We start from the raw sequence: 15764 nt of genomic DNA, 5'->3' as shown, positions 1-15764 counted from the left end.
TAATATAGAAAGTTTTTTTTTTTAAAAAAAAAAAAGAGAAGAAAAAAAACACCCCACAACTCGTACAGGTCAATTTACTCTGATTTCACCAAAAGTAACCTATCCACAGGCCTTTGGCAGTAAGGTGTAGCAGTTCTGTTCTGTTCAGTGCTAGGCTAACTGTGGCTACAGCTTTTGGTCACCGCAGAATACAGTACAGGCAGCGCAAGCTCAGACACATTCAGGACTTTACTGAAGTCCCACACTCGAGTCTTTACTGAAAGACAGAACTTCAGAGTTATGTGACCATATTAAACTTCATACACAACTCAAAATTATAAAATGCAATCAGTTTCAGCTCTCTCTCAGCAACTGCAGATCACACTAAACTAAAGCAAAGAAAAAAACAGAGCCAAATATATACCTGTCTGGAGAGACCAGAAAAGCATAACTCAGCATGAAGAAAAGTGCCTTGGCTTCACGCCCATCAGATGTGGCAACACTAAACAAACATCTTTAATTACAGGTTTAAGTACATTTGCCTTTTCACAGAAGGAACCATTCTATTCACAGATAACTATGAACTAGAAACAAGCTTTTAGAGATGTTGGCAAAAGATATTTTCCTACTTTCAAAATCCAAATAAACACGAAGTATTTCACAAACTAACCTACAATGTTATAAAAACTTATTCTTTAAAAAAAAAAAAAAAGCTGGCTGACTGTACCTCAGTTAGACACCATTACTACTAAAACCAGGTTTAGGTAGTAATGATACATTACCAAATCATGCTTTAATTTACCTTAATATAGTGAAGCTCAGAGACTCTTCACATGGCAAGTAAGTTCAAGCACCTACACTATGGTCTTACTGTTCTATGCAAGGACATTAAAACTACAAGGACCGCCACCTACATCTTTCTGCCTAGTCACATACTCCCAGGTGGGTTCTTATTGTTTGCAACTTTTTACATTTTGACAGATATAATACAATCATTTTACTGAAATAAGGCAAGATTGTAGAACCCTGCAAGGAAGTAATATAAACTGATTATTGACTTTCAAGCTCCCAACCTTGATCATCATCACGCAGATACCATCCTACTGGGAAGGTCTTGTTCACAAAGATACATGAAGCAATAATGAATTTGAACATATTAATGAAATTAAATACATGTGTGTCAGTCCTAAACAAGGTTCTTCCTGCACCTAACTGAGCTAACACTGAAATAATATAAAATTCTCAGAGGTCTCAAAGGAGACTGTTGAAGGTTCAGTTTTCTTTAATAAAAAGACATAAAGGGCTTTAAGAATAAAGAAAACAAACACCCCTTAGATAGTAAGGGAAAGCTGCCTGAAGAGTTTACAGCTTGCAATGCAGATTCTGACTAGCACAACACAGGGCTAACTGCATTGAACTGACAAAGCCCCCAAGTACATGCAAAGTTTACAAATGGATTTAGATGAGCTCCCAGAACAAAACACATGAGCCTTTTTTTACTGTCTTTCTAGAGCTTTCACCTAGTGTAAAACATCTCAGAATGAACAATAATCGGTAGAGCTTTTTTTAACAACTGTCAACTGTAAGTCAAGCACATTAACTACTGACAGGAGAAAAGAGATTTAAAATATATGCATAAAATATTATATTACTTTAAACTGTAGTGTTTTCTGTTCAGAAACAACAGACCAATCTCACTGCATATTTCTTATCTCTCTGTTGAGACTGACGAAAGCAAAACTACTGTGCAAAACAACCCCAAGACGTTAGCATAGGGATGCACATTTGGAAAATACAGCCAGAGTTACCTTCTCTCCTATCATATAATTAACTTTAGACAAGTCAAAAATAAAAAGCCACAACTCTAGTTACTACAGAAAGTAAGCAGAAGAGATCAGAAGTACTATCGCTGTTCTAGTTTCCTGCAGAACAGAGAATTTGTTAAGACAAAATCCCAAGTGATATTTTAAAAAGATGCAAGTGCTAAACATTTCTCCCTCAAAACATCAAAATGATTAACACAATTAAGCTGAGAGGAAAACTGTTTTTATGTTGTACACTGAGTGAGTAACTGTAACCCATGTCAGGGTGTTGAGACTTAAACAGCAACAACAAAACACGTTATTTCCCTGCCACAGAATTTATCAGTGATTAAAAAAACAAAAACAGAGACAAGATCTGTAAATACATTTCTCCAAGCTGTCTCTACATAACAATGCAAAATAAAACAAATTTAGCAGTCAAAAAAAAAGCTAAACTTGTTAAAATTTGAATATTTCAAGTATTCTTTAAGAGGTAACTATGTTCCCATGAATTCCAGTACTCCTTTTTACGTAACTGATCCTGTAAGGGAAGCACGAGGTTTCGGGTTGATAAAAGCCACCAGAACCGACACACGAACTGTCACTGCCGGCCAGCCATTTTGCTCAAGCTGTCCGACTACTGCTGCCTTTTGATTTCTTGGCATGCTGACCAGGCACACTGCCTGCTGATTTTCTGCTTTTTGGGCTATGCTCCAAGACCACATAGATGTCAAAACATTTTTTGAAAACTATTGTATCTGTTCCACAGCAACTGGGCAGAATTGCCTCCCTCCCGCAGCTACCCACATAGCCTACCATAAAAACACTGCAACACTTACTGCAAATATGATACTGAAGCACCTTACAATTCATCTGCCTCCCTTTCAGAAGGGAAAAGCTCCCTTTTCCACTCAAGTTTTCAAAGCTGTACAATTGTGATCCTGAACTGTGGTGTGTTTAGATGAAAGTTACAGCACTAGAAATATCCTGCATTTACAAAAGCAATAGAAGCACAAGGGAAGAAAACCCCTCTGCTTTGAATGAGTATGACAGATTCCTACCATGTATATTACATTTTAAATAAAATTACATTTCAATTTTAAATCAAAATATTAAATGCATTTAATCCTATGTTCCTCTCTCCTTTTCTTAAAAAAAAAAAAAAACTAAAAGCATAAAATATTTTCCCCAACATATGAGATCTGCTCTTTCACATTTCTAATTTCACATCCTCCCTCCCTCTGCTCACGGCTGCTTCCTCTCCCGATTTCACTTATGTATTGTTGGGGCAACTACTGCAATTACAAGAAAAAGTGAAAACAGTATTTTTGGTGCCCAGCTGTACAGCAGTTTGACATAAGGCCATCCAAAGAGGTAACCAGCCACCTTGCCTGCACAGTAGTTGGCATTAAAGCAACAGTTACTTTACAATATCTGCTTTTACAGATTTCACCTCCTATACTGTAACACGTGTGTCTAAACACCATAGGTGTCTATAGTGTCTCTCCATTCTTAAGTTTTCAAGATGTAAGTTCTTCAAAATAAAAACCAGAGAGAAAATTTCCATCCTACACCAAGTACGTGTTTGTTTCACTGTAACTGCCACAACAAGAAGGAAGATAATGTAATAATTGGTGAGATTCAGTAAGATTAAACATCCACTAGGAAAAAAAAACCCAACTTCTAAACATTAACTAAACCTAACATTTCAATTACAACACTTCTACACCACTCACATTAATATATCAAAAAATAACAACTTCTTTTTATTTATGATAAAACTTAAAAATAATCAAATAAGGTTCCACTGCTAATGAGGTTCCACTTATTGGGCAAATAAACAGAGCTTGTCCTATTTTTCCAATGCAAAGATTATATCTATATTTTTTAAAACTGCCAGAACAAAATATTAAACATCTGAATTGAATTGGGTAAACCGACTTTCAAGAACCCTGCAAATTCCAAGTCCTTTCCTGATAAAATTCCACGGATTTAGTGACATACAAACACAGAAAAGAGGGGAAAATAACACAAATAACCACACAGTTATTTGTGGTATAACCACAAGAGCAATTTCATAGACACTAATCAAAAAAAGAATTGCCATAAAAATAGATTAAAAAAAAAAAAAAAAAAAAGCTATGAAAGGTTCTATTTTGAGAATTGGAAAGAATTCTGGGCCCTTGCCAATTACTCCTCCAACTCTGTATCCAAAACTTTCAACTTCCAGAGTTGAAGAGGAGTGTCTGGACTCATAAAGTTAAATTCTTCTCATATAAAACCTTTGACACTGGCTGTCTATCCAAAAATATTAGTAAACTCTTACTTTTCAATATACCTTTTTTAAAGCTGTAGAAAAACAGCTTTCCCTTCCTTACAAAGAAACTCACTTCCCTATAAAAAAAAAAAAAAAAAGAAAGAAAAAAACACAAAAACTCTTTGATTACCTTTAAAGAAAAGCCACACACATGAACATATGAATAACTATGTAAAATCAGGGCCTATTTGAATTTCATATTTCCTTTCAAATAAGATAAGATTTCTTTTGTAACTTGCCGAAGCTAGTGGACAGATTTCCACTTATTTCAATAGGATACAGATCAAATGCTGCAGACACCAGCAATTTCATTTAAATCTCTGAGCAACACAAGTCTATAGAATTTCCATGACTCACGTACGCCTCCCTAATTATGACTGCTTCCTAGCTTTTGCATTAAAGGTTCCAAGAACCAGGATTTTTAATCATATCCTTTACTAGTCTAGTGCAGTCTTCAATCACTTCACAATCATATGCTTTTCCCTTCTCCTTGTATGTTTAAATTTCCAGCTATAAATTTTGCTTTTCTCTGCTAAGTTGAGAATCCAAAAAAATCCACTGACTTATTTCCTCAAGCATAGAAGCTTTGCAGGTTCCTATTCTTTTCTTTACATTTATCATTATTTGCATAATATTTGGGTTTGACTGAACACGTAGGAAGCCCTTTTCCCTGCTACACATGACAATGAAGCTGGGCTTCTACTTCTCCTAAAACTTGGATTTGCACAAATAGTCAACAATTTTTTTTTATTAGATAGGAAAGTAGGATGTTGAACTTAAAGAGTTACAAAAATATTTTCCTGGTACAAGTTAACTCCACCTTAGTTGTTTAATGTTCCTTTGTCCCTACCTTAACAATTATTTTTACGATCTTCCAAACCTTGGAAAAAAAAACAAAAACAAAACCAGAAAACAACAAAGACAGTCATACCAAAAACTTCCTTAGTCTTTTCAAAAAAGTCATATGCGTAGATTCACTTCCACCACCTTCTATACTTCACATATTCCAAGATTTCTCTTTAAAAATATTTTCTTTACTTTCTTTACATAGTCATACCATATGAGATTTTGAAATAATCTCAAAATGCTAAATCTACTAGCAGAAGATAGAGTATTAATCACAAACTTTATTGTTTTTACAAATTATTGTTATTACAAATTTTATTTGTAATACAATAAGCCCCAGCACTAACTTGATGATTTTCTAATCAGCAAGTTTTCTAATCAGCAAGTCAACTCTAAGTTGACTACCAAATAAATGAGCTGCCAGGAGACTGTTCTTCACATAATGCATACCAAAAATCCTATTTGTTTAGTGGTTATAAGATTCTGCACCCTGTGGGCTCTAAAAAAAAGAAATCAAAAATGTATATAACTGGACAAACTGAAAAATATTCAAGAAGAAAACTATTTGAAATAGCTATAGTATTTTATTACTATTAAATCAGGAGCATGAATTTTGATCTTATTAACTGAATAACAAAAATAAACAGAACTGGAATCACTGATGCCTGAGATTCTCAGAGGACACTTAAGATGCTAATGATGCACGTTATAGGAATCACTGGTGTAAACTAATTACCATTTCAAGCTTTTTTTGCTTAAAGAAATACTTCTCTTGCTTCTGTTACAGTACTTCTATTGCTTCATTGTACTTCTAAAAGAAATAATAGAAAGAAAGATATAGAAAACAAAGATATCTAAAGTCCTGTTTTAAAAACAGATATATCATTTCCACCCTGTGGGCTTTTATACATGAGAACATTCCCTCTCCTTGACATCAGTCAAGATAAATGCTTTTAATGCCACACACACACACTACCATCTCCCCCATTAACAAACAAACAAAAACACTTTTACAGTATACTGAAAGAAAAGCACACACTTCCTCAACCACATTCATTAAACTCAGACAGAGCCATGAAATCAACAGAAGAAAGCTCTAAAGCTACCTTATTTTTTAAAATACTAGCAAGGCAAAGCTAGCAAGCTCTTATGAGCTGAACTGATTTTATAAGAAACATCAGATTTGAATAGCAACACCAACAGCTACCTCTTTTAGAGCCCACAAGTTTCTTATAATAATCTGACTGTTCAAGCAGCTACCAGGAAATATTCAAAACTCAACAATGTTATACAATAATTGTTCTGCAAAATTGCTATTTCTCCTTCCACCTTACCAAGGTAGTTGCATTTTCTCATTATTAGGTGAGGCTATAAGGCTTAATCTGTATTACGGTCTTTTATAATTCAAATCAATATTTCCAGAACATTTTGTGGAAGTACACATACTCATAAATCCAAGGATAAAAGATTAGGGAAAATAAATTTGGAATTATCTAGCTTCCCATGTTGTTGCACTGGTGTCTCCAGAAGCATAATTCATACTTATTTATGTTGGTACTTAAACTGCATTTCTTCTTATTTCCCCCTACTTAAGAAGTTTCTGAAAATATTCTTAATAAATAAATATTCAAAACATCTAAGAAAACATTGGCTGTACTAGCAGTCCAAAGTTTCAAAAAATGTTTCTAAGTGCTTGTCTGTGAGTGCTGCTTCTCAGGTTGTTTTGCATTTCATCATTTTCTTCTACCGACACCACTTCTACCAATACAGCTAATGCACAAGTATAACACCTTGTTCCTGTTTGTTATGAAACTAGGTGAGAGCTGCTTATTTTTGCTCCCTGTAACCAGTGCATTTCAGATTCTTTCTTAATTTCAGAAACTATATGTGTCACACAAACAAAATTAAAGATGAAAGCAAAGATTTATATAAGATACCTGCTTCCCCTCAGAAGGGCACTGCTTGCACAAATGACACTGTAACATAGCAGTTTACACTGTATTGCAATGTGTATTTCCAAACATATAGAAGCTTTTGGATATTTTATATAACACCCAGTTTCTGCCCTGAGCATATGCCCCCACAACATTATAGTTGCACAAGATGTTTAAATGTTGTGAACATTGATACTGGCTTCACTACTCATAATCACATCTTAGATGCCTCTCTTGCCACAGAATATCAGCAGTCTAGACCAAAACAGTATTATTTCTGTTACAAAACACTCAAAAACAAGACAAGACAGCTATAGTTTTCCAGCTAACACAATGATTCTCCTTCTTTCAATATCTATCCTATTTACTACATAAACAGTTATTATTAAAGAAGGAAGAACAGCAAAAACAGGAAAAAAAAATCTGCAAGAAATGGACTGGAGAACTTGTACAGAATCGTTAACTCACATAGACAAGGAACAAAACTTAAGATTATAAACTGTAAAATTTTAGATTTCTTAACTTTTAAGTTTTGCACCTGCAGCCTAAATAAAGTACTGCAGAAAAGAATCATTTATCTATTTATCCACGACTGCACATCAGCGGAGTCTGGACCTTGGCACCACAGACATAATTTGCTATTGTTTTATAGATAAATAAATAAGCTGGTGGCAGCAGGAGATTAGCATTCTGGGCACTGGTTATCAAAGGGTCCAAGTGCTACCTGGAGTCCAAGTTTCCACCCAACACACACACAGTGCAGCTCCTCTCATATTCTGTAGCTCTTCACAGAAGCATTCCTGACTACTTGAGACTACACTCACCTCAGCCATATGCAGACTTAGAGGGCTTTATATTTGTTGTTTTATTATTTAATTATTATTTTAAAGAAAGGCACAAGAAATCTCCTGCTTAAAAAAAAAGGAGGGCAGGGAAATCAAGCAAGGGGGCATTCCTCTGCTATAATCACCATTTCAACATTTGCAAAATCAGCCCGCACAATCCTGAGTCACTAGTTCACAAACGAGAGCCTGTGAGGTCACATAACTAGTTTACAAATGATGTGTAGAATGACACTATCCACATAGCTCGTAAATGAAAAGCTCAGACATCTATGTAGGAAATTCTGGTAACTGGAAGAAGAACAGTTCTCAAAATTATTCAAGGCAGTAGTGCAGAAACCAGATCTACAGACAGAACAACTAAAAAAAAATTTTAAAAAGCTACAAAAAATGTGCAGAAATAATGAAGTATGAATGAAGTTTAAACCTTTTAACATAGCTGGGCAATGAAGACAGGTGTTTTGGAGAACAGCATAATTGCAAGTAGTTAAAGTCTTTTAAGATGCTCACAATCTTTCATACACATTCATGGAAACAATTGTACCACTATCATCTTAACAAAGCTCATCTGCTGCAGCTATCATCTCTAAAGAACCAATTACCTACCAAGTAGACATACTACTATTCTAGATATTAAACACTAAGAAATTAAAACAAACACTCCCACAAAGGTACCTGGTTTTCTGAGATGTGGAAAACATAGTAATTTCAATGTCTTTAGGAAAAAAGGAGGAGAGAGGAGGAAAAAGAAAAAAAACACCACAGTATTTAAGTTTGAAGCCTATATGATTCTCCTCTAATAATTTAAATGGTTTAATTGTTTTCCTCAAGATCTCTGCCAGGAAAGGTAAATCAGGTTTCAGCTCCAAGAAAGAAAAAACCAACAAATAAATAGAATAACAAAACAAACTTGATTAAAGGGATCATTTAAATGACTGCTGTGAATTGCTCTTCATCATTTATTACTAAATGATGATGCCTATTTAAAAAAATACACAAGGAAAGGGAGAACTAAAGAAAATTTGACAACTGGAGATCTGAGTCTGCAGAAAGAGATTTGGGTCTGGATTTCTGTTAATATATAAGGATCCATATTAGTTTTCAGCAAAATGAGACTGAGCCTATCTGCCAGAAAGCTGGGCATCTCTGCAATCTTGGAGAAAAAAAATAGTTTGGATAAAAAAAAAAAAGCATTTATGTATTTGTCCTGACATTTAATGACACTGCTAAAAATCATTTAATTCTAATGACAATATCTTTTTAGTATTAAATATTACAAAAGTTACCTAGAAGAACTGACAGATTTGGAATTAGGGATATTCATTCTAATTCCCAACTATCATTTATTTCATGTTCTTTTTTATTTTGTCTTTCACAAAAAAAAACCAAAGAAACACACAGCAACAACAAAACTTCAAACCAGACTGTCCTAATTCAGTCAAGATCAAGTTGTTTCATATGAACTTCCCCACTACCACAGAGTGCAGTATTTGCTACCTGTTGTCACCTTTCTCTTTAGCTCCCTAAATTAAAAAAAAAAAAAATACAATTCTACTGTGCAAACCAACTAATCTGATGCTTGTAAACACCACTCAGGAGCTACAGACCGTTTTTTGAAGTCAGTCAGCAATTAGTACACTGCAATAATAAAAATGGACTGCAGTTTTAAAATATCTATTTCTTTGATTAATTTGACTAGCTTTATCTACTCAGACCTGGAGTCAGCTTTCAAATAAGCAAAGTTTATCACAAAAGCATTCACTCTCTCAGCAGTCAAGAGACCAATCATAATGAAACTTCACATAGAAATTGTGTTTTTTCAGAAACTCCTGAAGCACTGTTCTATCATATCCAGAGAGTATGCAGAGATGTACTAAATGCTGAAATTAAATCAAATACAGAGCAATAACAACAAATTTGTATTTACTCTCCGTGTATTTTTGACTTTGGGGATTTTTTTTGGTATTTTGATTGATGTTAAATTTTGTACTTTTGAACACAGTGTCTTATTAAGTGTCAAGCACTTACTGAATCCAAAGCTTCATCTTTCTACTCCAGTATAAATTTGTAAACCAAGTTAAGATTAAGATTGAAGCTCTTATCATGCTTTTTTCCCCCTCTCCATAGAGGGAAACATATCTACAGGGCAGCTATTTGCATCACTGTATGGGAGGTGATACATTTCCATGTTCAATGATTAGGAATGCATTAGCCAACTAACCTATCACCTACATGTACCAAGTTTTCTGAGCCTTGATAAACATCACTGCACTGACAAAAAGAAACTGCAAATTTAGGAAGAGCCTCCTGCAGATGTGCAGAAGTTGCTCTGCATTACAACAGAAATACTTCTTCATGGCTTTCCAGCACTGTTCACATAGATTTTAGAGTACAGGTTAGTATTTAAGTTAGGTGAGACAAAACAAGATTCAAATCTTACCATATGCAGATCTGTTTTTCTTTTTGGATCCCTTACAATAGGGAACAGAAGTCTGGATTCCCAATTCATAAACACCGCTAATGCCCACCCCGCCTCTATCAAGAAATGTTGCAGAGTGTGTGTGCACGTGTGTGTGTGCATATATACACACACACACAAACACACACACACACACATAAGCTATTCTAAAGTAGCTAACTCTCAGAGGATCATGAATAGCTACTACTTAGCACTAAACACAAAAGTTGTTTGGTCTGACAAAGGAATAACGTTTCTGAAGATAAGTTCTAACCATCTACTGATTTCTACGGGGAAGCTAATAAACTTTTAATACATTTCAAATATGGCATATATGATTCACATTAATCCTTTCAGTATCATCTTTAAGACATAAGAAACACATAAATACTTTAAATCTGTACACCTAACCACTGGCTTTAATTTAAACACACAAATAAAGTGCACATTTCTTTCAGCTGGATAGTTTGCTTACCTCTGGGGGGGTATATAAGGAGCAGATACCGTTGGCATGACTGTACAGGGCTCAACCACTGTTTTCTTGGCCTTTTTTGTTTTTTTTCTGACTTTTGATGAAGACCTAGCAGTTCTGACAGATCCCTCCTTTCTACAAACACCGTTTTTGAATTCAACTTCTCCATAAATATTTAGAGGTCTCCGTATACAGCCTGGTGGAGTATGTACATCACAATAGGCAGTCTTTTTCACAGAGAACGTTGTCCCGCTGCCGGTTAGTTCTTTCACAGGTTCCATTTTCATATATAGACCAGCTTTTTGAGCACACGTCACATGGAATGCAGTATAGCAATTTGCTTTGTGGCACTGGATGCAGGCACCAACACCTTTCTGTTTACAGAGGTAGCATGTTAACTTCCATCTGGCTGGGGGAATGTTCCTGACACCATCAATTGGCTCAATAAAAACTGTATTGGCAAATCCAACTTCTGGAATCCACAAAGCACACACAACATGTCCCCAACGATCATCATCAGTCTTTTTAAAGGCACCTCCCTTGTTTGGGCACAGCACACAGTCTACAGGCCGAGAACGGGACTGCAGGCAGTGTCTGCAGAGCCACTGGCCCTCAGGTATATATGGCACCCCATAGCATTCCTGATGTACTGCTAGATTACACATGTCACAAAACAGGATTACATTGCTGTTTTGACATTCACCATCCATGCATATACAACACACCGCATCTTCATCAATTAAAGACTGATGATCACCCTGTTTTTGGTTCTCACAATAAGACTCTTTTTCAAACCTATCCATAAGAAACTCGAACATATTTTGTGACACAACGGACACCCCATCGCTCTTCCGCTTTTCATTTATTATTTCTAACCATGCATAATCTTCTTCATCCATGTCATACTCCACTTCGTTATCGAGTTCCTCTGCTGATTTTTCAATAAATTTATAATAAACTGGAGGTCGCCGAGGAGCAGAAGGTGGGCTGTATTCAACAATCCGCACTTTTGGTTCTGGAAGCGGAGCCGCTGTAGCAGGAATACCATGTGAGCTTGGAAGAGCCTCATTTTTCTTCTTCACTTTGTTATTTTTATGCCGTTTGCTTCTTAGACAAACCGGTGGTCTTTCACTATTTTCTTTATTGCTGTTGCATTCACTCATTTCCTGGGCTGTAAGATCATCTTCTAAAATAATCTCTAAAGGATCAAATATACTGATCCTGTGCAAGCGACCTTCAATTTCTATTTCAACCATTCTCTGAGCTTGAGCGTACGTCAAGGTTTCTCGTGTGGGGGAGTGCTTAATACTGCATGGGGAAGAAGAATGCCTTGCTGCCGATACTCGATGACATCTTCCTTTTCTCCTCATTTGGTAATGTTTACCTAAAATTAGAGCAACAGTTAGTATAATGAACTACAAACATTTCTATTAAAATATTCATTTTATTTTAATAAGGAAACACCTTTAAAGCTGTCTACTCAAGCTATATATTCCATTTCCAAGAGATCAGTTAACCCATCACCTTTTTCTGAACAGGACTGTGTTCATGATGTTAGGAAAACTTTTACCTCGTGATAACAAGCAAGATCTCCACTGTACAGAAATCATAATACAAAAAAAAATCTACAGAAATACTATCTGAAACAATTCTGTAACAGAAAAATAACTTTTCAGAAGTGCCACAAAGACAAAAAATACATCCTTTCGACATACTGTAAGAAACTATCTCTATAATAAAAGACTTCCAATTAATAAGAGTGACTGTACTATCAAAATCGTTCAACACCTACGGGCTTTCTTCAGCTCTCCCTTAAGTTTTTGCAAGTATTATATTTAAGAATAACATCACCACCATTACCAGAACGCTACTAGCACCAATGTAATTTTACTGTTTTAAAGAGGTCCATGTTAGGAGGATGATTCTCACACAGTGCTACGACTTTAAACTCCACTAAGATGCACAAAATAACAAGAACGCTAGAATCTAGCCTGATAGAGAGTGAAGCATACACGCATCCATGTACACATATATATGTATACACACATGCATAAACACGCATGAATATGTATATATTTACACACACATACCCTTCTATCATGACCATTTTTTCAGGATTTTTTTCTCAGAACAATTAGGATAGATAAAAATCTCACTTGCTTTAAATTCCAAACCAACCAGGCCTCATTTTAAATAAAACTACTTCATTTTCAAGTTTATTTTTTACTGGAATGACAGCAGAACACGTACCATACAAAAAGGCAGCCTTTTCCCCCATCATTAAGCACACATTTTGATTAAAAAAAAAAAAAAAAAAAACCCTCTAATTGAAAATGCCATGTATTTTAAATTGAAGGTTTTGTGGTATTTTAGTACTGTCTTTTTCTGAGGGTTGAAAAATTTTTAATGACAAATTGATATGTCAAGTAAAAGTTTTAAATTCCCTTCCCTTTTCTTTCTAATAAATTTCTAATAAAAAAAAATAACCATTAGCTACAGAAGAAAATATTATTGATCTTTAGCTATTTGCTTAAAGTATTAGGCCTCACTATTCTAATTCTGACCAATCTAGAAATTCTGAATTTCAGTCAGTGCTATTTATTTGCTAAAATAATTCAACAGTGTCAGTATACAGCAAATAGACAACTATGGAGATTACAATGAAGGAGAGCATAACTACCAATACATGGAAGAACATAGGAAGGAATTAACATATGAATTATTCACAGCCTGCATTTGCTTTTGCTCAGTTTAGGAAATCAATCCCTCTGAGAAGGCATCTTCCAAGTTCTGATGGAATCCCTTTAAAGGGAAGCACGGATTAGTCTCTCCCATTAGATCAGACCATCTCAAGAGCTAGTTGTATCTCACAAATTGACCTTGTTTTCCAAAGACAAAACGAAAAAAAAAGTGTTATTATACAACTCTCAGCATTTAAGTATTATAGATCTTTCACTGACTCTCTATAAATGACAGACAGATATAAAGATTATGCTCCTTCAGGTATAACTGAGTGAAAAATTTAGTATTTTAATTCTACAAGACAATATACAAGCGATGCACTTGTATCCAGTAACAGAGAAAGCTTAGAACATTAGCATGCTATACAATATACAGTAACTAAAGAGACGCTGAAAATTTAACTGAAATTAAAAGTTCCCACACTGGAATTTGCAATTCAAGGACCACAGATAAAACGCTGGTCCCGAAATCTGCTTACTAACAGACACAGCAATATTAGGGATTATTTGGAAAAAAACACACTGATGTACAGCAAGATACTATAGACAAGTATGGTATCATTTTATGTTGGTTAATTTTTCTTACATATATGTATGCATATTTGCCTCTCAATCAACAAGCAAGGAAAAAATAGGTCATTAACAAAGTCTCCCTCTTAATCTGCACTTTGGAAAAAAAAACACTTTAATGTCTAGACAAAGTTTCTTTTCCTACTAATGCTAAACATGGACAACAATGCTTATGATGACAGTGCTTGTCTTGACACATTCATGAAGGAGAGACAAGACAGGCAGCTCTCAGAAATCCTTACTTGTCCACACTCACCTATGCAACTTAACTCAGTATTACAGAACAAAAATAATCATGCTAGATTTCCAACATCTTACCCCTTCCCTCTCAAAATTCTTAAGCAAAGCTGCAACCAGGCAACCAGAACAAGAAGAAAATATCTTAAAGCACAAGCTCTGCCTTTAGGCCTTAGAACTGCTGTTAGATAAAAGAAACAGTATGTACCAGAGGATAAAACAAATAACTGGGCTAGCTAGCACCTAAGCATCTTCCCTGTAATACTCACCACCACATAAAGCTAAATCTTAAAACATTACAGCCACAGTCAAATGGACATTCATTTATAATGAAATGAACACAGCATTGAAACTGGCACTCCTCTGGCCTAATTTTCTAGAAATTCAGTATAACTTAAACAACATGCTTTAGACCCCGCAGCATTTAACTCCTGCTTACAAACATCTTAAAACTATCCCAGGGACACAGCAGATTTCTGCATAATGAATTCATGGCTGGCAAAGTGGCTTCCTCTTCCCGGCTAATTATCACAGGCACCTCTCTCCCCTCAGCACAGAGACCAAGACTATGGGCACAGGTTTGAGAACCAGAAAACCATGGCACCAGTTTCTGTTTAGTATTAACAGAGATTCTGATCCGACAGCGACCCAAAAGCTGCTGCAGATAAAACTGGAAAGTTACCGTCCACTTCCCCCTCTCATAATTACATCAGCTGCTTGGGAAGAAAGTCCCAGCAGACACTTTCTTTCAGCACAGCAAAAGCGCACAAAAACAGCTGCTCATGTAGAACACTTAGTACGGGGCAAAACTACTTTTTATTGAGGTGTGGGACAGCTTTTCCAAGAGGAAAGCATAGCAACATGCGTTTTCTGGTTACGGATTCCTTCCCCAATCTCTCTCCTGGCTACCTTGCTCTTCTTCAGAGCATTGCCCCTGGAGCAGGTCCCCTGCCCAGCGGAGAGGGCAATTCCGTCCTCAATGGACACTTTCATGCAGACCATTAAGAGGAGAATGGCACAGGAATGCTCTTCAGCCCCAAACAATACGGACAAGCGGACGCTGCTCTGCAGCGACGACGCCACCCTGGGCCCCGGCCCTCTCCCTCGGGGGGCACGGCCCAGGGCCGGCTCGGCAGCCCTCCCCCACGCGAGGCCACCGCGACGCCGCCGCCTGCCTGCGGGGCGGCCCCCGGCGCCGCTGCGGCCCGGCCGCTCCCGCGCCGCCCCCGTCCCGCTGCTGCGCGGCGCTTCCTGCCCACGCCCAGGGCGCCACCCGCGCACACCCCCCTCGGCCGCGATGGTTCCGGCCCGGCCGGGCTGTGCCGCGGCCCCCCCCGCCCCGTCGCGGGCGCCGCCGCGATGGTTCCTGCCCGGGCCCAGCGGCTCCGGCCCTTCCCCAACAGTCGCCTCCCTCCCCGCCGCGAAAATACGCGGCCCACCAAGATGGCGGCTGACAAAACAGCCCGAGCGGCGCCCTCCCCCAGCGCGCCGCGCTCCGCTCCCCCCGCGCCGCCTCCGCGCCCGCGGCGCCCCGCGCCGCCCGCCCGCCCTTCCCTTGCCCGCCGC

At 37.2% G+C, this 15764-nt stretch overlaps 1 protein-coding gene across 2 annotated transcripts in view; it reads right to left on the bottom strand.

The window, feature by feature from the left end:
- The window catches only part of BRD1 (bromodomain containing 1), a 50752-nt gene extending 38659 nt beyond the window's left edge, over nt 1-12093 (bottom strand). For both annotated transcript variants that reach the window (XM_026053806.1, XM_026053807.1), the window contains exon 1: nt 10654-12093. In XM_026053806.1, the coding sequence (XP_025909591.1) occupies nt 10654-12020 (1367 nt within the window). In that variant the 5' untranslated portion in view covers nt 12021-12093. The remainder of the gene's footprint in view (nt 1-10653) is intronic.
- Between the last annotated feature and the right edge of the window lie 3671 nt (nt 12094-15764).

The sequence above is a fragment of the Nothoprocta perdicaria genome, unplaced genomic scaffold (assembly GCF_003342845.1).
Source record: "Nothoprocta perdicaria isolate Ctin4 unplaced genomic scaffold, notPer1 scaffold_119, whole genome shotgun sequence".
Taxonomy (NCBI): Eukaryota; Metazoa; Chordata; class Aves; order Tinamiformes; family Tinamidae; genus Nothoprocta; species Nothoprocta perdicaria.
This window is presented reverse-complemented; position numbering and strand designations above follow the sequence as displayed.